This window comes from Benincasa hispida, chromosome 12 (assembly GCF_009727055.1).
Source record: "Benincasa hispida cultivar B227 chromosome 12, ASM972705v1, whole genome shotgun sequence".
Classification (NCBI taxonomy): domain Eukaryota; kingdom Viridiplantae; phylum Streptophyta; class Magnoliopsida; order Cucurbitales; family Cucurbitaceae; genus Benincasa; species Benincasa hispida.
Window position 1 is genome coordinate 62,212,912 of NC_052360.1, and position 17,577 is coordinate 62,230,488.

At 34.4% G+C, this 17,577-nt stretch overlaps 1 protein-coding gene across 1 annotated transcript; it reads left to right on the plus strand.

Moving 5' to 3' along the window:
• The first annotated feature begins 3,031 nt into the window (after positions 1–3,031).
• LOC120092934 (nuclear export mediator factor Nemf) lies at positions 3,032–16,001 on the plus strand. The gene is made up of 14 exons (XM_039051183.1): positions 3,032–3,382; positions 3,600–3,712; positions 3,813–3,909; positions 3,996–4,120; positions 4,627–5,143; positions 5,318–5,503; positions 5,945–6,238; positions 6,527–6,679; positions 10,139–10,293; positions 10,521–10,626; positions 10,720–11,592; positions 12,555–12,633; positions 14,070–14,429; positions 15,276–16,001. Exons 1-14 carry the CDS (start codon positions 3,278–3,280, stop codon positions 15,467–15,469), a joined length of 3,357 nt encoding a protein of 1,118 aa, XP_038907111.1. The 5' UTR covers positions 3,032–3,277; the 3' UTR covers positions 15,470–16,001.
• Positions 16,002–17,577: the final 1,576 nt, after the last annotated feature.

Sequence of the window (17,577 nt, forward strand, 5' to 3'; positions counted from 1 at the left end):
TAATTAATTTAAATTAGTTATTTTATATTTGATTTATTGGGAGAGAATTAACTTCCTTCCCCATTTTTGGATTTTCACCTCAGAAGGTTCCAAATGGTAGTGTTCTTTTGGCCCATTTGGATTTCGTAGGAGAAGAAGAAACATTCTTCAAAAGGTAAAGGATTCTGAAACTCCAGTTGTTATTATTATTATTATTTTTACATTTTTTTTTATTAAGCATGCTATATTTCTGAATTAAGTGCATATGTTCTTTTCATTTCTGTGTAAAATTGAAAATATTGGAATATCCTTCTCTTTCGCTCACGGACCCTTCATTGGGATCTTTTAGAGATTTTATTTGGGTCCTTTGGATTGTCAATCCAACCAACCCGAATTTTTGGATTGGTCCAAAAAACATCTGCAACCTAATCCAACCTAACTCATATATTTGTAATATTACATTAAAAATAAAAATGGGATGGGCACCAAAAAGAAAAAAAAAATCAATGGGAATTACTTCAAACAAGACTATTATTTAAAATTATTGAGGAGTTTTAGTATAATATGAGGATAATGGTTATGTTTTCCTTCTATTGATTTGATAGGTTCATATCTCCATATCTTCTTTTGTTGTACTTAAAAAAAAGACTGTTCCTTCTTTGTTATTATTTATTGTGGTGTTTTTTTTTTTTTTTTTCCTTTTCCTTTTCTTTCAGTTTAACAAATGTCAGGTATAGGTTTGAGTCTGTATTAAAAAAAGGACGAGAAAAGAAAAGAAAGCAAAGGTCTTTCAAATAAAGACAAAATAACTTTCCTACATTATGGTAGGTTAAAAAAATCCTAAGTTGATAGAACATAACTCAAAATTTCGAATCTCATATTCAGCATATTGTTGAAATGAAAAAAGGATTTTGTTTTTGCTAATTCGAGTAAAACTTGGTAGATTAGGTACTTATTATCATTTTAAATTTCGACGATGGGATCTCTCACTAAAAAATGTTAAACTACAAAAGTCCACGACCTTTTAGATTGGTGTCTAATTAGTCCTTAAATTAAAAAGTATTTAATATGTTTTTGAATTTTCAGATTTGTGTTCATTCGGTATTTAAACTTTGCAAGTCCCCTAACAAGTTCTTAAATTTTTAAGAATGTGTTCAATATATATTAAAATTTTGTTTTTGTAAAATTTTGTAGACTTACTAGGTACTAAGTTGAAAACTTAAAGTTCTATCAAACATGAATTCAATCTCATATCTAATATATTGGTTAATTTTTAAAAAATCTTGAATATGTCAAACTACTCTAAGATACAAAATTGAAAATTAAGACACTTGTTGGACTTATTTTCTTTGAGCGGTTAGATATTTTTATTTTTTTAGACAATACGTATAGTAGAAAAATTGAAATTCTAACCTTAAAATTAATAATACAAGTTAAGTTCGTGTTCACACTAGATTTAAGAACTTTTTAGACATAAAGGAGGTGTTTGTCTCACCAACATGAGTTGANCAACTCATTGTTTGGCCTACTAACTTTAAATGTTAGTGGAGTTGAGTTGGTATATTTTTCCAACTCACCCTAACTTTCCCTTCTTCCAATAGTTCCAATGACCCATCTATCAACCACTGTCACACTCTGGAAACTAACTCTGAGCTCCGACAACCACCTTTAATGACAACTTCGACGACAAAATTCGGCTCCAACATCTACCTCTGATGATAACTTCGACGACCAACTCCAAGCTTTGTTTCACGCGACCAACTCTGACAACCAATTTCGGGCTTCGGAAACTACCTTCAGTGACCCAACTTTGAAAACTAATTTCAAGCTTCGACAGCAAACTTCGATAACCAATTTCGACAACCATCTCCGACTACAAACTACGACGAAAATCACCTTTGATGACCACCTTTGAGCGAGAACTTGGACGACCAACTCGGGACTTCGACAACCACCTCCAACGATAAACTTCGGCAACCAACTCTAATACCAACTTTATGCGACTAACCTCGGGTTTCGACAATCACCTCTGACTACAAACTTTAGCAAAAATCATCTTTGATGAACAATTTCGACGACCACCTTCCCCTGACCAACTCCGAGCTCCGAAAACCACTTCCGATAACAAACTTCGACGATCAAGTCTAATGCCACCTTCATGCAACCAACAACCACCTACGACTACAAACTCCAATGAAAATCATTTTCGATAATCAACTTCGACAACCACTCCTGATTATTATAAGACTGATGACTGTTAAAGTATGTTGTATGGTTATTTATTATATAAATAATAGTATTTTGTCTACATTAACTATAATATTTATACGTAAACATTTGTAAAAAAAATATTTTTATTTAATTGAATTCACATATCAAATGGACGTTAAGAATATTTAGACGAATATTATGTATGTAGTTGAAAAGTATGTAACATATAACAAAAAATCATAAAAAAAAAAAATAATGTAACATTTTTTAGCAAGAATTAGTGAAAAATGGAGATTTATTCAGTGATGATCCTCCAAATTTAGAGAAATTGAAAGTGAAATTGTTGAAGAAATGTGGTAACATTCCATTGGTTGGTAAGATGATAGGGGAGATTCAGTTAAAACAAAATCATGATAGAGTAAAAATATATAGCAATAATATAAAGAAAAAGAAAAAGAAGAAGATGATAATGAAATTCATGGAAAAAAATTAGAAATCAAACTCTTTTGATTTATCTTTGGTTTCTCATTTTATTTAACCATATTTCTGGGTTAATCGTTGTTTATTGTAAAAAAGAAAAAAAGAAAAGAAAAAAAGAAAGATAAACTTTAAAAATTAAAAGGAAAAAAATTGTAATCTATATTATATTCAAATAAAGTTATATAAAATTATAGAATAAAAAAGTTTCAAAATAAAAATAGTAATTATAAAAACAGTTTATTTAAAATTTAAAAAACTGTATTAGACATTTGAGATATATGGACTTAACTCTGGACAACATATAAACACAAACATATGTGAACTCCAGTTAACAGCTCCAAACTGATTTGTAATCGAACTAAATAAAAACAAAACAAAAATAAAAACGAGGGATAAACTGGTCAAGGAAAAGTCAGCAACGAAGGCAGGGTACAAGGCGGTGGGGAAGAAGGTGAAGGCGCCTAGCTTGGTTCTTCTTCCTTCACTCAAACTCAAAGGACTCTGTCTCTTCCATTCAATTTATCTCTTCTTCCAATTACCAATTCGATTTCGCGCGCAGAATTCCACAGATTGAACACAGACAATCCAACCTTCAACAACATCAAACATGGTGAAGGTACGGATGAACACTGCCGATGTCGCCGCCGAGGTGAAATGCCTCAGAAGATTGATAGGCATGCGATGCGCCAATGTCTATGACCTCTCACCCAAGGTTTCTTTTCATCCTGTCTTCTTTTTATGCCCCAATCATTGATTCATTTCCTGCACAATATACTAGTGAAAGTCCCTTATGGAATTTGATCAGAATGTATGCGTGGTTATTTCCTTTGATTGATTATGTTAGATTTTAGTTCTGTTCTCCAAAATTGAGATTATGTAATAATAGTTTCTTTCTCTCTGTAATCTCCCCAATGCATCGGTTTTTAAAGACATACATGTTCAAGCTTATGAATAGTAGTGGAATCACTGAATCGGGTGAGAGTGAGAAGGTGTTGCTGTTGATGGAAAGTGGAGTTAGATTGCATACGACTGCATATGTTCGGTAAGACATCATTGCGTGTTGTTGATATACTTGGAATGCATATATAAGAGGATTGTAGCCGATAATAGTCGATAGCCAATTAAAATTTTTGTCCTTGTAGAGACAAAAGCAATACTCCATCTGGGTTCACTCTCAAACTAAGAAAGCATATACGCACAAGAAGACTTGAGGATGTGCGGCAACTTGGATATGATAGGGTATGTTTTATTTGTTTAGTTTAATTCGTCCTCACATATCTTTATTCATTACAGGCCCCATTCTTGAAGTTTCTATGTTCTTTCAGATAATCCTATTTCAGTTTGGGCTAGGTGCTAGTGCGCACTATGTTATCCTGGAACTTTATGCCCAGGGTAATATCATTCTCACGGATTCTGAATTTATGGTCTTAACTCTTCTTCGATCACACAGGTTTGTAAAGCTAATTTCATATCTCTTGTCTCTTTACTTAGCATGCACACAGGCATACATGATGATACATATGCACCGGCATAAGTTTGGATATAAATGACCATGCCCGTATTCTATACTTATTATGGATTTATCTCAAACCTGTCTTTTTCGTCTTTGTTTTTCCTCCTAATTTCCTGGCGGACCTGTGTATTTGGTTATTAAGTGTATATGTTTAGATGCCTATCACTTATCTCTTGAATCGCACTTTGTACCTTTCCAAAAAGTTTATAACTTTTTAATCTTCCTTAGCTTGGGGTTTGACTTCTCCCATCAATGAAATTGTTTTCTACTCAAAAAAAAAAAAAAAAAAAAAAAAAAAAAAAAATAATAAAGGTAAAAGAAAATTCTCGTCAATGTATTTGTCTTTTGCCTTATACTTCTAGCTTCCGATGGGCAACAACATTCTTCGATGATTTGTTATCTCATCAAGTTGAGTTTATAAATTATGAAAACAACATTTCCAGGGATGATAATAAGGGGGTAGCAATCATGTCACGTCATCGATATCCAACTGAAATTTCTCGAATGTTTGAGAGGACGACAGCTGCAAAATTGCAGGAAGCACTCACTTTGAGTGACAATGTAGTTAATCTTACAGGGAGCGGAAATAATGAAACAGATCCTCCAAAGCAACAGCCGGGTAACCAAAAAGTCTCAAAGTCTTCTGTCTCAAGTAAAGCCCAAGGTGATGGCAGTCGAGCCAAACAGACTACTTTGAAAGCTGTTCTTGGGGAGGCACTAGGATATGGAACTGCACTATCTGAGCACATTATATTAAATGCCGGTCTGATTCCAAATATGAAACTTGGTAATGATAATAAACTTGATGATAATAGTCTTCAGCTCTTGGTGCAAGCTGTTGCAAATTTTGAGGATTGGCTAGAGGATGTAATATTTGGTACTAGAGTTCCTGAAGGTTACATTTTGATGCAAAAGAAAGATGTTAAAAAAGAAGAATCTGAGCCTTCAACTGCTAGCGAGGTAGCATTTTTCTTGATCTGCTTTATGCTGAAAAAATTCATGTCCTGTCTCTACATTAATGGACAAAAGTGCCATACCTACCTATATATAAGAAAGTTAGCTTTGTAAGATTGTACGATTTCTTGCCATTCTCATTCAGTCAGCATTTTCTTTCCTTTTTCCTTTTAATTGCAGATCTATGATGAGTTCTGCCCAATTTTATTAAACCAATTCATGTCTAGAAAGTATACAAAGTTTGAGACATTTGATGCAGCTCTGGATGAATTCTACAGTAAAATTGAGAGTCAAAGGTCAGAACAGCAACAAAAGGCCAAGGAGAGCTCTGCAACTCAGAAACTTAATAAAATACGTATGGATCAGGTCTGTCCAGTGAATTTGAGAACTGATCAAGTGCACTTCAATATATTTCTAGCTTCGACAGTGTTCATTGAGTATTCAAGAAAACAATTGTAGTCATAGTTGATATTTAAAAGTGTGTTATCTATGGATTTCAAATTCCTTCTGGAGCATTTTCTTTGGTTTTTATGGTCAGAGAGAAACTGAAGAATTCTTTTTAGAGGACAAAAAACCTTCGAGAGAATGTTGCTTCTTGTGTAATGCTACACTACAAGCCTTTAATATTATTGGTTTTATTTAATTTTGCGCTGTTTCAAAGATCTTTAGATAACCTTCTTTAATGCAGAGTGTTCTCCTTTTTGGGCATATATCATTATATCTATTAATGAAATAATTTCTTATGAGGGACAAAAGGATTATTCATAGCTTGCCATGTGTATTGATATCTTTCAATTGCTTGTGTAGGGAAATCGTGTAGAGTTATTAAAACAAGAAGTTGATCATTCTGTCAAAATGGCAGAATTAATTGAATACAATTTAGAAGATGTAGATGCTGTTATATTAGCCGTCCGTCTTGCTCTTGCTAAAGGCATGAGCTGGGAGGATCTTGCACGGATGGTGAAGGAAGAAAAGAAATCTGGAAATCCAGTGGCCGGTCTTATTGACAAACTTAATCTTGAAAGGAATTGCATGACTTTGCTGCTGAGCAACAATTTTGATGAAATGGATGATGACGAAAAGACACAACCAGTTGATAAGGTGAATATTGTATTATAGTTATGGCTAAGGCTTCCTATATGCATATTCTATATGAACTTTGCTTGATGTGATAAAACATTTGTCCTCTTTGGATGGTTTTGATTCCTTGATGTATTGAAGAAGGGTTATAATTAAACTACTTTATTAAATTTTATTGTACCTTCTATTACCCTGTTTCTACTTCTTGCATCATTATCACTATTATTTATTTGTCTTAGATGCTTTTGATGTGCATTTTATCTATGTGCTTTTTGACATTCGTTTAAATTTTCACATTTCATTTCCTAGGTAGAGGTGGATATATCACTTTCCGCTCATGCCAATGCTCGACGATGGTATGAACTTAAGAAAAAACAAGAGAGCAAACAGGAGAAAACGATCACTGCACATGAAAAAGCTTTTAAAGCTGCTGAAAGAAAAACTCGTCTTCAACTTTCCCAGGTAGCATTATGATGGTGATATTTTCCCCCCTTCATGTAGTGCTGATAGCATACCATTTATTGTATTTTTGGTTTATAAATGGACATGATTACGTTTTCACACTAGATGCTTAACCAGTGAACTAGCAGTCATCTTGTAGTCTTAAAATTTGTCATATCTGGTTTGAACCTATGAAAATATGTGTCATTTCTGGCAAGAACCAACTAAACTTTTAGCAATTTGATGTTAGCACACTTGATGATAGTCTTACTGCATCTAGTTCATTTCTTGTTGAAGGCTTGCAATTGTATTACAAGTTAATACAAGCAATAGGCCATAAATGGGTCTTGATTTGGTTTCGATCTCTGTTGTTCTATGTTCAGATGAGTATAATATATTGTATCTCTATGGTATAGAATGATGATTTTTTATTTTTATTTTTATTGTTTGCATAGGAAACAGAATTTTACCTATGGTCGTTTTATTCATATTTTTCTTACTGCTTTTCTTTCCAAATGTATCTAATCTTCCTTTACACACAATGAAATCTTTCAAATTTAATATTCATAAATTTGAATCTGGCAAATGCTTGAGAATAAAGAATCCAATTCTGAAGAAATTGTAAATTTTATCAAGTTAAGCTTTAAAGAAATTATTGATCTACGATGGATACTCAAAACTGTGTTGCGTCACCTTTTAGTTTAAAGAGACTTATCCGACTTCTATCAGTATTGTAAATTTAAATATCAATACCAGAGAAGTTATGGAGTTGTGATGTAACCTAAGTAGCCTCAAGGATTAATCCTCCAAGAACCAAGATTGTAAATCTTTTATTAGAATGAATAGTGTGTTTCATACAAGAGGGCAATGTTCCTATTTATAGAGCTTTATTATAAGTGGAGGTAAAAAGAGAATTAACCTAGAATATTACCTAATTACCCAATTAAATATCATTCTACCCATCTAAAAAGAAAACTCGTACTCAAGTTTTGAAAAGAAAAAAATTATGAAGAAAACAAGGAATGAAATAAACTTGTTCAACGGAATATGACCAAACCAACTTCCTACATTTTGAACAAAAATATTATGATCAAAGGGATAAATTCGAGACAAAAAATCCAATATTGTCACCAAAAGATGAACTTCTCCATCGGCCATAAACCCAAAAAGGATGGTTTCTTCAAGCTCATTCAAAACCGTATTCAAAGGACCAATCACTAAAAAAACCACCTTTCAAAAAGAATCGTTCAAGAATCATGTCTTCTTTATCATTTGTTTCAAGTTCTTCACAGTTTGGTGATCCATTTCCAATGAATCAATGTGTTATTGTTCTTACTCGATTCTTGCTCGGTGTTCGATACCTTTTTACGATCTTCTTCGTTGGATTTTTCTTCTTCACTCGAGATAATTTCCGAATTAACATCTTCAGACTCTTCTTTTTCTTTTTTTCTTCTACTTCGTTCGTATGTTTTTGTCCCAATCAACTCCGTTAACTACATGAGTCTCAACCAGATTTTTCCCAATTTTATCTTCAAGATTTTCTATTTGAAAAGTTTCCAACCGTGGTTCCTTTGTTTTTTCTCCCGTATATGAAATCAATCCATTCTTGAACTCTTACAAATGAATTGATAATGTTGAGTCATTTTTCCCAATGAATTTTGGATTTCTTTTGTTGTTTTCTTTATTTCCTCCAATGCTACTAGATCAAAGTAGTCATTTTGTTGGATTTTTGGATATGTTTCAATCTCGTAGTGGGTATAGAACGCAACCATTGATTTTTTTGAATCAACCTTTATTGATCGTTAGCCAAAAGTCTTCGATTCTTGAACATTCTTCTTGGGCTGTAAGAAACCATTCTTGATGATTCTTGATGATTCTTTAATTCATCTAACTCCCAATCTTTACATTGATTTCTTGAAAAATGGGTTTGAATGGATCATTGAGCCATTTTTGGATATTGTCAGCTTTTTATTTCATCCCAAATTGACTTAGAAACGTCTTCAGAGTCCCTAGAATCAAATTTCTAATGTGGATAATGATAGGTTCTTTGAGAAAATAGAACATGGGCAAAGTTAGTATGTTGAAATTCTTCTTCTGAATCACTTGAGTTACAATCCCAGCGTTGTTTTCGGAAGTAAAATTGATTTTCTTGCCTATAACGACTGCTGGTTTTTTTCTTAGACATCTTTTGATCAGCAATAATCCATTCTTGCAAAATCTTGAAATATCTTTGGTTTCTTCTTTCTTTCTTGGAATTTTGAGGGTTTTCCCTAATTAGATGTATGTTGTTTGGTAATGAGCACAACTCACGAAGCTCCCTCTTGAGATCGGCATCAACAAAAGTTTCCTGGTCTTCCACTGGCGGCAGTCAATGTTGGCCCAGACGGTTGTTCTGATACTAAGTTGATGTAGTCTAAGTAGCCTCAAGGATTAATTCTCCAAGAATCAAGATTGTAAATCTTTTATTAGAATGAATAGTGTGTTTCATACAAGAGGGCAATGTTCCTATTTATAGAGCTTTATTACAAATGGGGGTAAAAAGGGAATTAACCTAGAATATTACTAATTACCCAATTAATCCCTATTCTTCTTACATTGAGCTGACTATTTTTAATGCTTTCTATTTGTGTAAACATTTACAACCTTTTAAGCACTACAACTTAACCACCCTTGTATCTAATTGGAGGAGCATTTTGTAATCTCTTGAATGAATCTCTTTTGTACACTTTGGATCATTTCATTTAATCAATGAAATTGTTTCTTATTAAAAAAAAAAAAAAGTGTAAGGCACAATTTTTTAAAATAAATAATTGTATCTAAACATAAGCTATAGAGTTGGATGTTGATGTGGATTTTGCTTAAACTAGTGGACATCGATGTACTTTTTTTAAAAAAAAAAATTGACTGACAAACATTTATTATTTAATAGACTACGTAAAGGAATTTATTATTTTACAAGATTGGACTTCTAACATCTATTTGTTCTTTTTTCTCGATATACTTTCAATTTTTGTGTGTATTTGTCTATAGTATTTGATAAGGCCATTATATATGAGTACAAGTACACCATCTAATATGAAAAATGATTATGGATATCTGTATGGTTGATGATTTGCAAAATAGAATTCTCTTATTTATTTTGTATCTAACTGCTTGTAGCCGGTGTGTTTGATACCGTGTTAGATTAGAGGGATGCATTTTGTAGACATAAAGTGCATAACTCTCTCCATTTCATGAGAATGTGAGGGGGGAAAAAAAATGAAAAACCTGTTACACATTGAACTATGTGGATGTGGGTATTAAATCATGTTAATTTTTTTTTTTTGAATGAGCAATCATGTTAAATTACAGGGATTAATTATTGCATCTCTTCAAGAAAAGTCAGTATTTTGTCTATTATGTTGATTTACTTTTTCTATTATTATGGCATTCTCTTATGCTAATTCTGTGATCGTCATTCTTTTAAACAAAAATTTGCAGGAAAAAGCAGTTGCCACAATATCCCACATGCGAAAAGTTCATTGGTTCGAGAAATTTAATTGGTTCATTAGCAGTGAGAATTATTTGGTTATCAGTGGTCGTGATGCTCAACAAAATGAGATGATAGTCAAACGTTACATGTCAAAGGGAGATCTGTGAGTAATTTTCTTGCTGTTCATATTTGCTCCTCACTCGAGCTCAAACAAGTAAAACCATGTTGATTATGTTGATGTGTAATTGCTGTAACACTGTTAGTAAGGTTCTAGAGCTACTCATTATTCAGGTTTTGCACATAACATTAGCTTTCATAATTATGGTAATACTGTGCTCTTAATTTGAAAACATTAGCTTCTGCCTTTGATGCTGTTCTGTTATCTCATAGGTATGTCCATGCTGAGTTGCACGGAGCTTCTAGCACTGTGATTAAGAATCACAAACCTGAACAACCAGTGCCTCCGCTCACACTGAATCAAGCAGGATGTTTTACGGTAAGGTATCCCTAGTGAGACTAACTTAGATTCAGTTAAATGGTGAATTATCTCATTGGTCGAATTATGATTTTTTTCTCCCTTTTGTAATAGGTTTGTCACAGCCAGGCATGGGATTCAAAGATAGTTACTAGTGCCTGGTGGGTTTATCCTCACCAGGTTAGTAAAACTGCTCCTACTGGGGAATATCTTACAGTTGGGAGCTTTATGGTTCGAGGAAAGAAGAATTTTCTTCCTCCACATCCTCTTATCATGGGTTTTGGATTGTTATTTCGCTTGGATGAGAGCTCCTTAGGTTCACATTTAAATGAAAGGAGGGTAAGAGGTGAGGAGGATGGAGTGAATGACGTTGAAGAAAATGAACTTCTTAATGAAGAATCTGATACTGAATATGAGAAGAGGGAATCAGAAGTATCCAATACATCTGCAACTTTATCTAGACCAGTTATATCTGGACCTGACGGCACAGAATCACTTGAAATTCCAATTGAAGGTAGAATGCTACTGAATGGTGTCAATAATGATATCCAACCTGATGTTAGAGATAATGTTTCCCTTGTCACACCACAACTTGAGGATCTCATTGATAAAGCTCTTGAGCTTGGATCTGTGACTGCATCTAGCAAAAATTATATATTAGAGACTCCTAAGGTGGATTCGGTCAATGAACCCCATCTAGATGAGAAAAATGCTGCAGGGAGAGAGAAACCCTACATCTCAAAAGCTGAAAGAAGAAAACTTAAGAAAGGTCAGAATTGCAGTTCTACAGACAGCAGCATCAAGCAGAGAAGTGAAGAATCAAGAGATATTGATGTTTCTTTGAATCATCCTCAAAACAAGGTTAATAATCCGAAGTCGGGTTCTATGAAAATCAGCCGTGGTCAGAGGGGTAAACTCAAGAAAATGAAAGAGAAGTATGCTGATCAAGATGAAGAAGAAAGAAGGATCCGCATGGCTTTATTGGCTGTAAGCATTAATTTTTTAATCTCAAATGGTTGAATATTACAATTAGAAGTGAGTTTTATTCATTTTTTTCCCTTTTTAGTTTGAATTGGTGAGAAATTCAATTTACACTTCTCTTTACATCACAGCAATATATTTTCCTCATTGAAAGATCCCACGACTGTGACAGCCCAGTATCCTTAAAAAATTTGTTCATTTTGTGTGAATCTCTGCTCTGCTCTGCATGTCTGTCCCTTTTTTTTTCCTTCTTTCCCTCTTGTACAATTACATCAAAATATGTCCAAATGAATGTTATATCTGTGTTCAATGTCTGCCTGTGCTTCTCGGCTTTGCATTGTGACATTGGTTTATTTCTCTTCCAATTCTACCATTGTGAATTTGTTGGCTGTAGATGATGTTTTTTATAACTTAGCTCCAACTTTCTGAAGTGTATACATTTTTCTATATCGTATGCATAGAATCCTTGATCTTACACCGAGGGAAAGATTACAAGATGGGGAAGAAATATGAGTTTTTCTTGCTGCCCTTTATTCCAAATTAAATTTCTTTCATCCATACGGTTATGAATTTACCAGCGGATATGCTTGCATGGAACTCTTGATCCAGTAGATAATTTGATAGGAACCATATTTATTTATGTACTGTGAGAAGGAAAAGATTACAAAGTAAAGAAAAAAGTTGTCTTTCCTACTCTCCCAATTCTGAATTACTTGGAATATTTATATAATTCTTTGTCCCTTTAGTCCTGATCCCCATCCACACACATAAATTACTTTTATTTACAACCGCCTTCATTCTGTAACCTGTCACACTTGAAAATGGAAATGCATCTCTTGAGAGACTATGCATGAAAATGTTGAAAGTGTATAAAAACCGAGTTCAATAACAAAATTCATTTATTTATATTTTTTAATAATAATAAAAACTTTTGATTGTCGATCTTTGAATATGTTTATGGTGTACAGTCCTCAGGTAAGCTACCGAAAAATGAAGGGGCACAAAATGTGAAGGAAACAACTTCTGAAGTGAAGAAACCTGATGGAGGTAAATATTCTTGGTTTCCACTGTTTGAAAAGGGTGACCGTTTAGTTTATGATTACCAAGTATCAATGTTAGAGGCCGTTTTTAAGAAACAAAAAAGATCGATGTTGGAGCCTGTTCCACAATGTTCTAGTGGACACTGAATCTTGACATTTATCTGGAAACTCAAATGGAAGATTGAAAATTTAAACTAACTGGATTGACCTTGTCAAAAGGAATAGCTGAATATTGCTTTTTCTTGGGGTTATGAGTTCAAATTTCGTGGCATTTTCTTAGATATTCAATGTCTTGTTAAGCTTGCCATACCAAATGTTATGAAGTTATTAGTTTTCTATGAATTAGTCCAATTGAAAGTGCAGCTACAGTATCTAAAAACCTAGAAATATGTTCTCATTGATATTTGAGCAGTTACAAGCTGAAACCTTTCTATTAAGAAAACATAACTACAAAGCGCTCAAAAACTGAAACTATTTACACCCCTAAAAATTACAATAAAATATACTTTCTGTTAATAACATTATCAACATAGCCCCTAAGAGTGGTAGATGAGCAGGATCTTTGAGGAGTTACAAGCAAAGGATTGTCTAACTGGTACTGCCGGTATTAGACATGGGGAAAAAAACTTTACAAAAGGTAAATCGTGTTTCATTTGGATGTGAAGACTCAAGTGCTGGACTGCGGCAAAATCTCTTGGATCTCCTTGATTGTTTTCCCGATAGAAAGTCTTGATGGTGGGTATACGAAAACCCTTATCTTTTTGGAGAAGATGTCTGGCCTGGATTATTGATGGCCCTTGAAAGATGCTATGCATGGGTTGCACAACGTGGTTATTTCCGTTCAAAGCTGTTCTTTCAAGCATTCCAACTGCAATTGGAGGAGCGATTTCCTTAATGGATATATTGAATAATTAATCACCAGAATTCTGGTCTGAATGGATTATGTGGATTCTGAGTAGCTCAGATTCATACACTATGCACTCTTTCTTTGACCATTTGAATTCTAGAGCACCCCCTATTCTCGATTGTTATACGCAGGTCGTTCTTGAGGTTTCTAGTTAAATGGCCATATGGAGATTTATGTACCTCATACTGCCTCAAGCTTTGTGCTTGTACATCTTCAAGGAAAAAAGAGTTTTAGGTGGTCGTTAGTTTGCATGCTATCAATGAATTGCTTGTCTAAAATAATACAGCAAGAGTAATAACCCCAAGAAAGACTTGTACGATTCAATTCAACATTTCGTTTGTTTCTTATCCAAATAAATGAACAGCTTGCATTTTTTTCCCAGTAAATGAACTCAGATAGTGGTTCATATTGAATCATTGATAATGCATGATGCTAGTGGTTATATTCTGACGTCATTTATAAGTATCGATACATGCAGAGGAAGATATTGTAGAGTTGTCTCTCTAAGTTTATTTGAGTTGTCCTTTCTTTGACAGGTGCTGAAGAAGCTCCAAAAATATGCTATAAATGTAAGAAGCCGGGTCACTTGTCTCGAGATTGCCCGGAACATCCTGATAATCTTTCACATAAGCACTCAAATGGTGCAACTCAAGACGATAGCTATGTCATCTTGGATAATGATGCTGAAATGGACAAAATAACAATGGAAGAGGATGATATTCACGAAATAGGTGAAGAGCAGCGAGAAAAACTGAATGACGTGGATTACTTGACTGGAAATCCTTTGCCTACGGACATTCTTTTGTATGCTGTGCCGGTCTGTGGTCCGTACAATGCAGTGCAGTCTTACAAATACCATGTCAAGATTGTTCCAGGCCCTCTAAAGAAAGGGAAAGGTAAACTAGCTTTAGTATTCATTACTAATACCATATATATAGATTAAAAATATCACTTTCAAGTTTATGTTTATTTGGTCTCTAAACTTTCAAAAATGTCTAATAAATTCTTAAGGCTCTGAACGGTAATTATTTGATTTTTAGTCATTAGAAATTAGGCTTATTCTCATGATTTCTTAATCAGTTTTTATATTTTCTATTTAAATATTTGAATTTTTAGTCAATTTTAAGACATGAGGACAAATTTTTTAAAGTTTGTCTTTGAGTTCGAATACACTTCTAAAATGTAGACAACAAAAGCATAAAAACCAATGGATGGAACTTGTGTATATAGGTTTAGTTTTCAAAAACCGAAAATAAAAAACCAAATAGTTACCGAACATGCCCTAAACTTTGAAATTTGTTTATAACAAATTCTTCAATTTTAGAAACAAAATGTTAATATAGGTCACAGAACTTCCCATTTTAATTTTGTATTCAATGAGTTCTTGAGATATTTGAAAATTTAAAAAGTTATATGGTCTATTAGATATAAAATTAGATTTTGTCTAATGAAGTCTTAAACTTTCAATTTCATGTCCGGTAGATTTGTGAATTTTAAAAGAATGTTGAATAGATCAAGGAGCTATTAGAAATGAAAATGAAAATTTAGAGACCTATTGGAGATAAAATTGAAATACTAAACTCTAGATGTATTAGACATTTTTTAAGGTTCAAGACTAAGTAGACACAAACATGCAAGTTAAAAGAACTACATGTTGTTTAACCAAACCTTTATGAGCCAATGGCATTCCATATTCAAATGATTCCATTCCGTAACCTTGCTCTTTGTCCACTTGTTTTTAGCTGCAAAAACTGCCTTGAACCTGTTCACGCATATGCCTGAAGCAACAATAAGAGAGAAAGAACTGATTAAAGCATGCACAGATCCAGAGCTCGTCGCCGCCATCATTGGGAATGCTCGGGTTACGGCAGCTGGTCTCACTCAGTTAAAGCAGAAGCAGAAAAAAGGAAAGAAAAGCAGCAAGCAAGGAAGCTAGCTGTTGCTGCTATGGTCTCTTCTGCCTTCTTCCTGTTCAAGCCTTGCTAGCCTCTGTTAACCTCTCCCAACTTACGTTTGAGAAATTTTCATATGGATCTCACTATCATTGCTATAAAAAAACCATTGAGGTGAAGAACGCAGTTGATGAGATTGGTGTTATTGCAAGGCACCTGGGAATTCTCTCTTCTTTTTTTTTTTTCCTCGTACTTGTAATCGAACTGCTCATTGTATAGCTCGTTTTGCTGCTGGCTCGTTTTGCTACTGGTTACTTGAATTCTTCTTCTTGTTTTGTTCCTTCCAGTCCGGAAGATTTTGTTAGACATTGGGATTCTTGCTTCCCTAATTGGGTCTAGGATGTAATTACTGACGACCTGCATCCTTTGGTTCCTCTGTGATTGGGGTTAAATGGAGTCTTTATTATAAAAATAAAAAAAAAAACTAGCAATGTCTGTACAGTGCATATATGTAAAAGTAGTTGGAAAAAAAAAACCCTTGCAGATCTCTAAATACAGATGCTGACACATTACTATGAATATGATAGAACTTGGGTTATATATTTACTCTTTTGGTCGAATTATCAAGGAAGTCGAGACTTTTTTCTTTACACCAGCTCATTGAGCATTCAAAAAATAAAGTCAAGATATCTTTAGCTCATCTCTCTCCTTTCTTTAAATAATCTAATTGGTAACTAACTAGATTTTCTTTGGGCTCACAAGATCACACGTCTAACTAACTTTATTCCCTCTCCTTCACCTATTTACATTTGATTTCTTTCCTATATTTTCATTTGATTTCTATATCTTATTTCGTTTCCTCTCATACCTCTTAATGATTGGAGGCCTATCACTATCCGCCTCCCAAAAGGCCACCTTGTCCTCAAGGTGAAAGCCACGCCATTCTTCCAAGTTGCATCTTCCGGCACGCCATTTTCCCGAGTTGCATCTTCTGGAGTCATGCCATCCCATTGAATGAGGACTTCAAATCGGTTGGCGATACAACCGTTGTACCAACCTTTCGTATATCTAAAACAACAATTGGATGGGGGTGTAATTGTCCTTCGTTTTGCCATACCAAAGGGGTGGTTATCCTTGGAAACAACGTGCCGATTGCCTTCCGAAGTTGAGACACATGAAACACTGGGTGGATGTTGATATGTGTGGGAGATCAAGTTTATATGCCACCATGCCAATTTTTTGAACGATTTGGAAAGGGTCTATGAAGCAAGGAGTGAGTTTCGGGTACTTATGAATAAACAGGGAGATTTGGCGATATGGTTTGAGTTTAACATAAACCCAATCCTTATTTCAAAATTCACCTCTCTTCTTTTAGCATCCGCAAGAGATTTCATTTGTTGTTGTGTTGCCTCCAGTGTACCCTTAAGGTTTTTGAGTATCTGATCTCTATCTTTTAATAGGATGTCCACTTCTCCCACCGCAGCAGTCCCAACTTCATATGAGACTAACGGGGGAACAGGTCGGCCATACACTACTTCATAAAGGGATTTCTTGATAGCGGTATGATAGGAGGTGTTGTAGTTGTATTCTGCCCATGCCAACCATTTGAACCATTGGTGTTTCCATGGCAAAGCAACGTAGATACGCTTCTAATCCTCGATTGACAACTTCTTTCTGACTGTCGGTTTGTGGATGAAACGATATGCTCTGTTTCAATTGGCTACCCATCAATTTGAATCGTTCTTCCAAAAAAAAGGCTTGTGAATATTTTATCTCTGTCGGACACGATGCTCTGGGCACCCCATGTAGTCTTACTATTTCCCGAAGGAATATCCCTACTACCACGACTGCTGTGTAAGGATGACGAAGGGCGATGAAATGTGTGTATTTTGATAAACGGTCAACCACCACTAAGATGGAGTTGTGCCCCTCAGATTTCAGCAATCCATCAATGAAATCCATGTTGATGTCGTTCCAGATTAGTTCTGGTACAGGCAAAGGATGCAACAATCCCGCTGGGCTAAAGACAAGTATTTGGTTTGTTGGCAAACACAACAATCACCAACAAATACATGCACCCGAGTTTTCATTCACTTCCAGAAAAATTCCTTCTTGAGATGTTGGTACATCTTGACTGTTCCATTATGGCCTC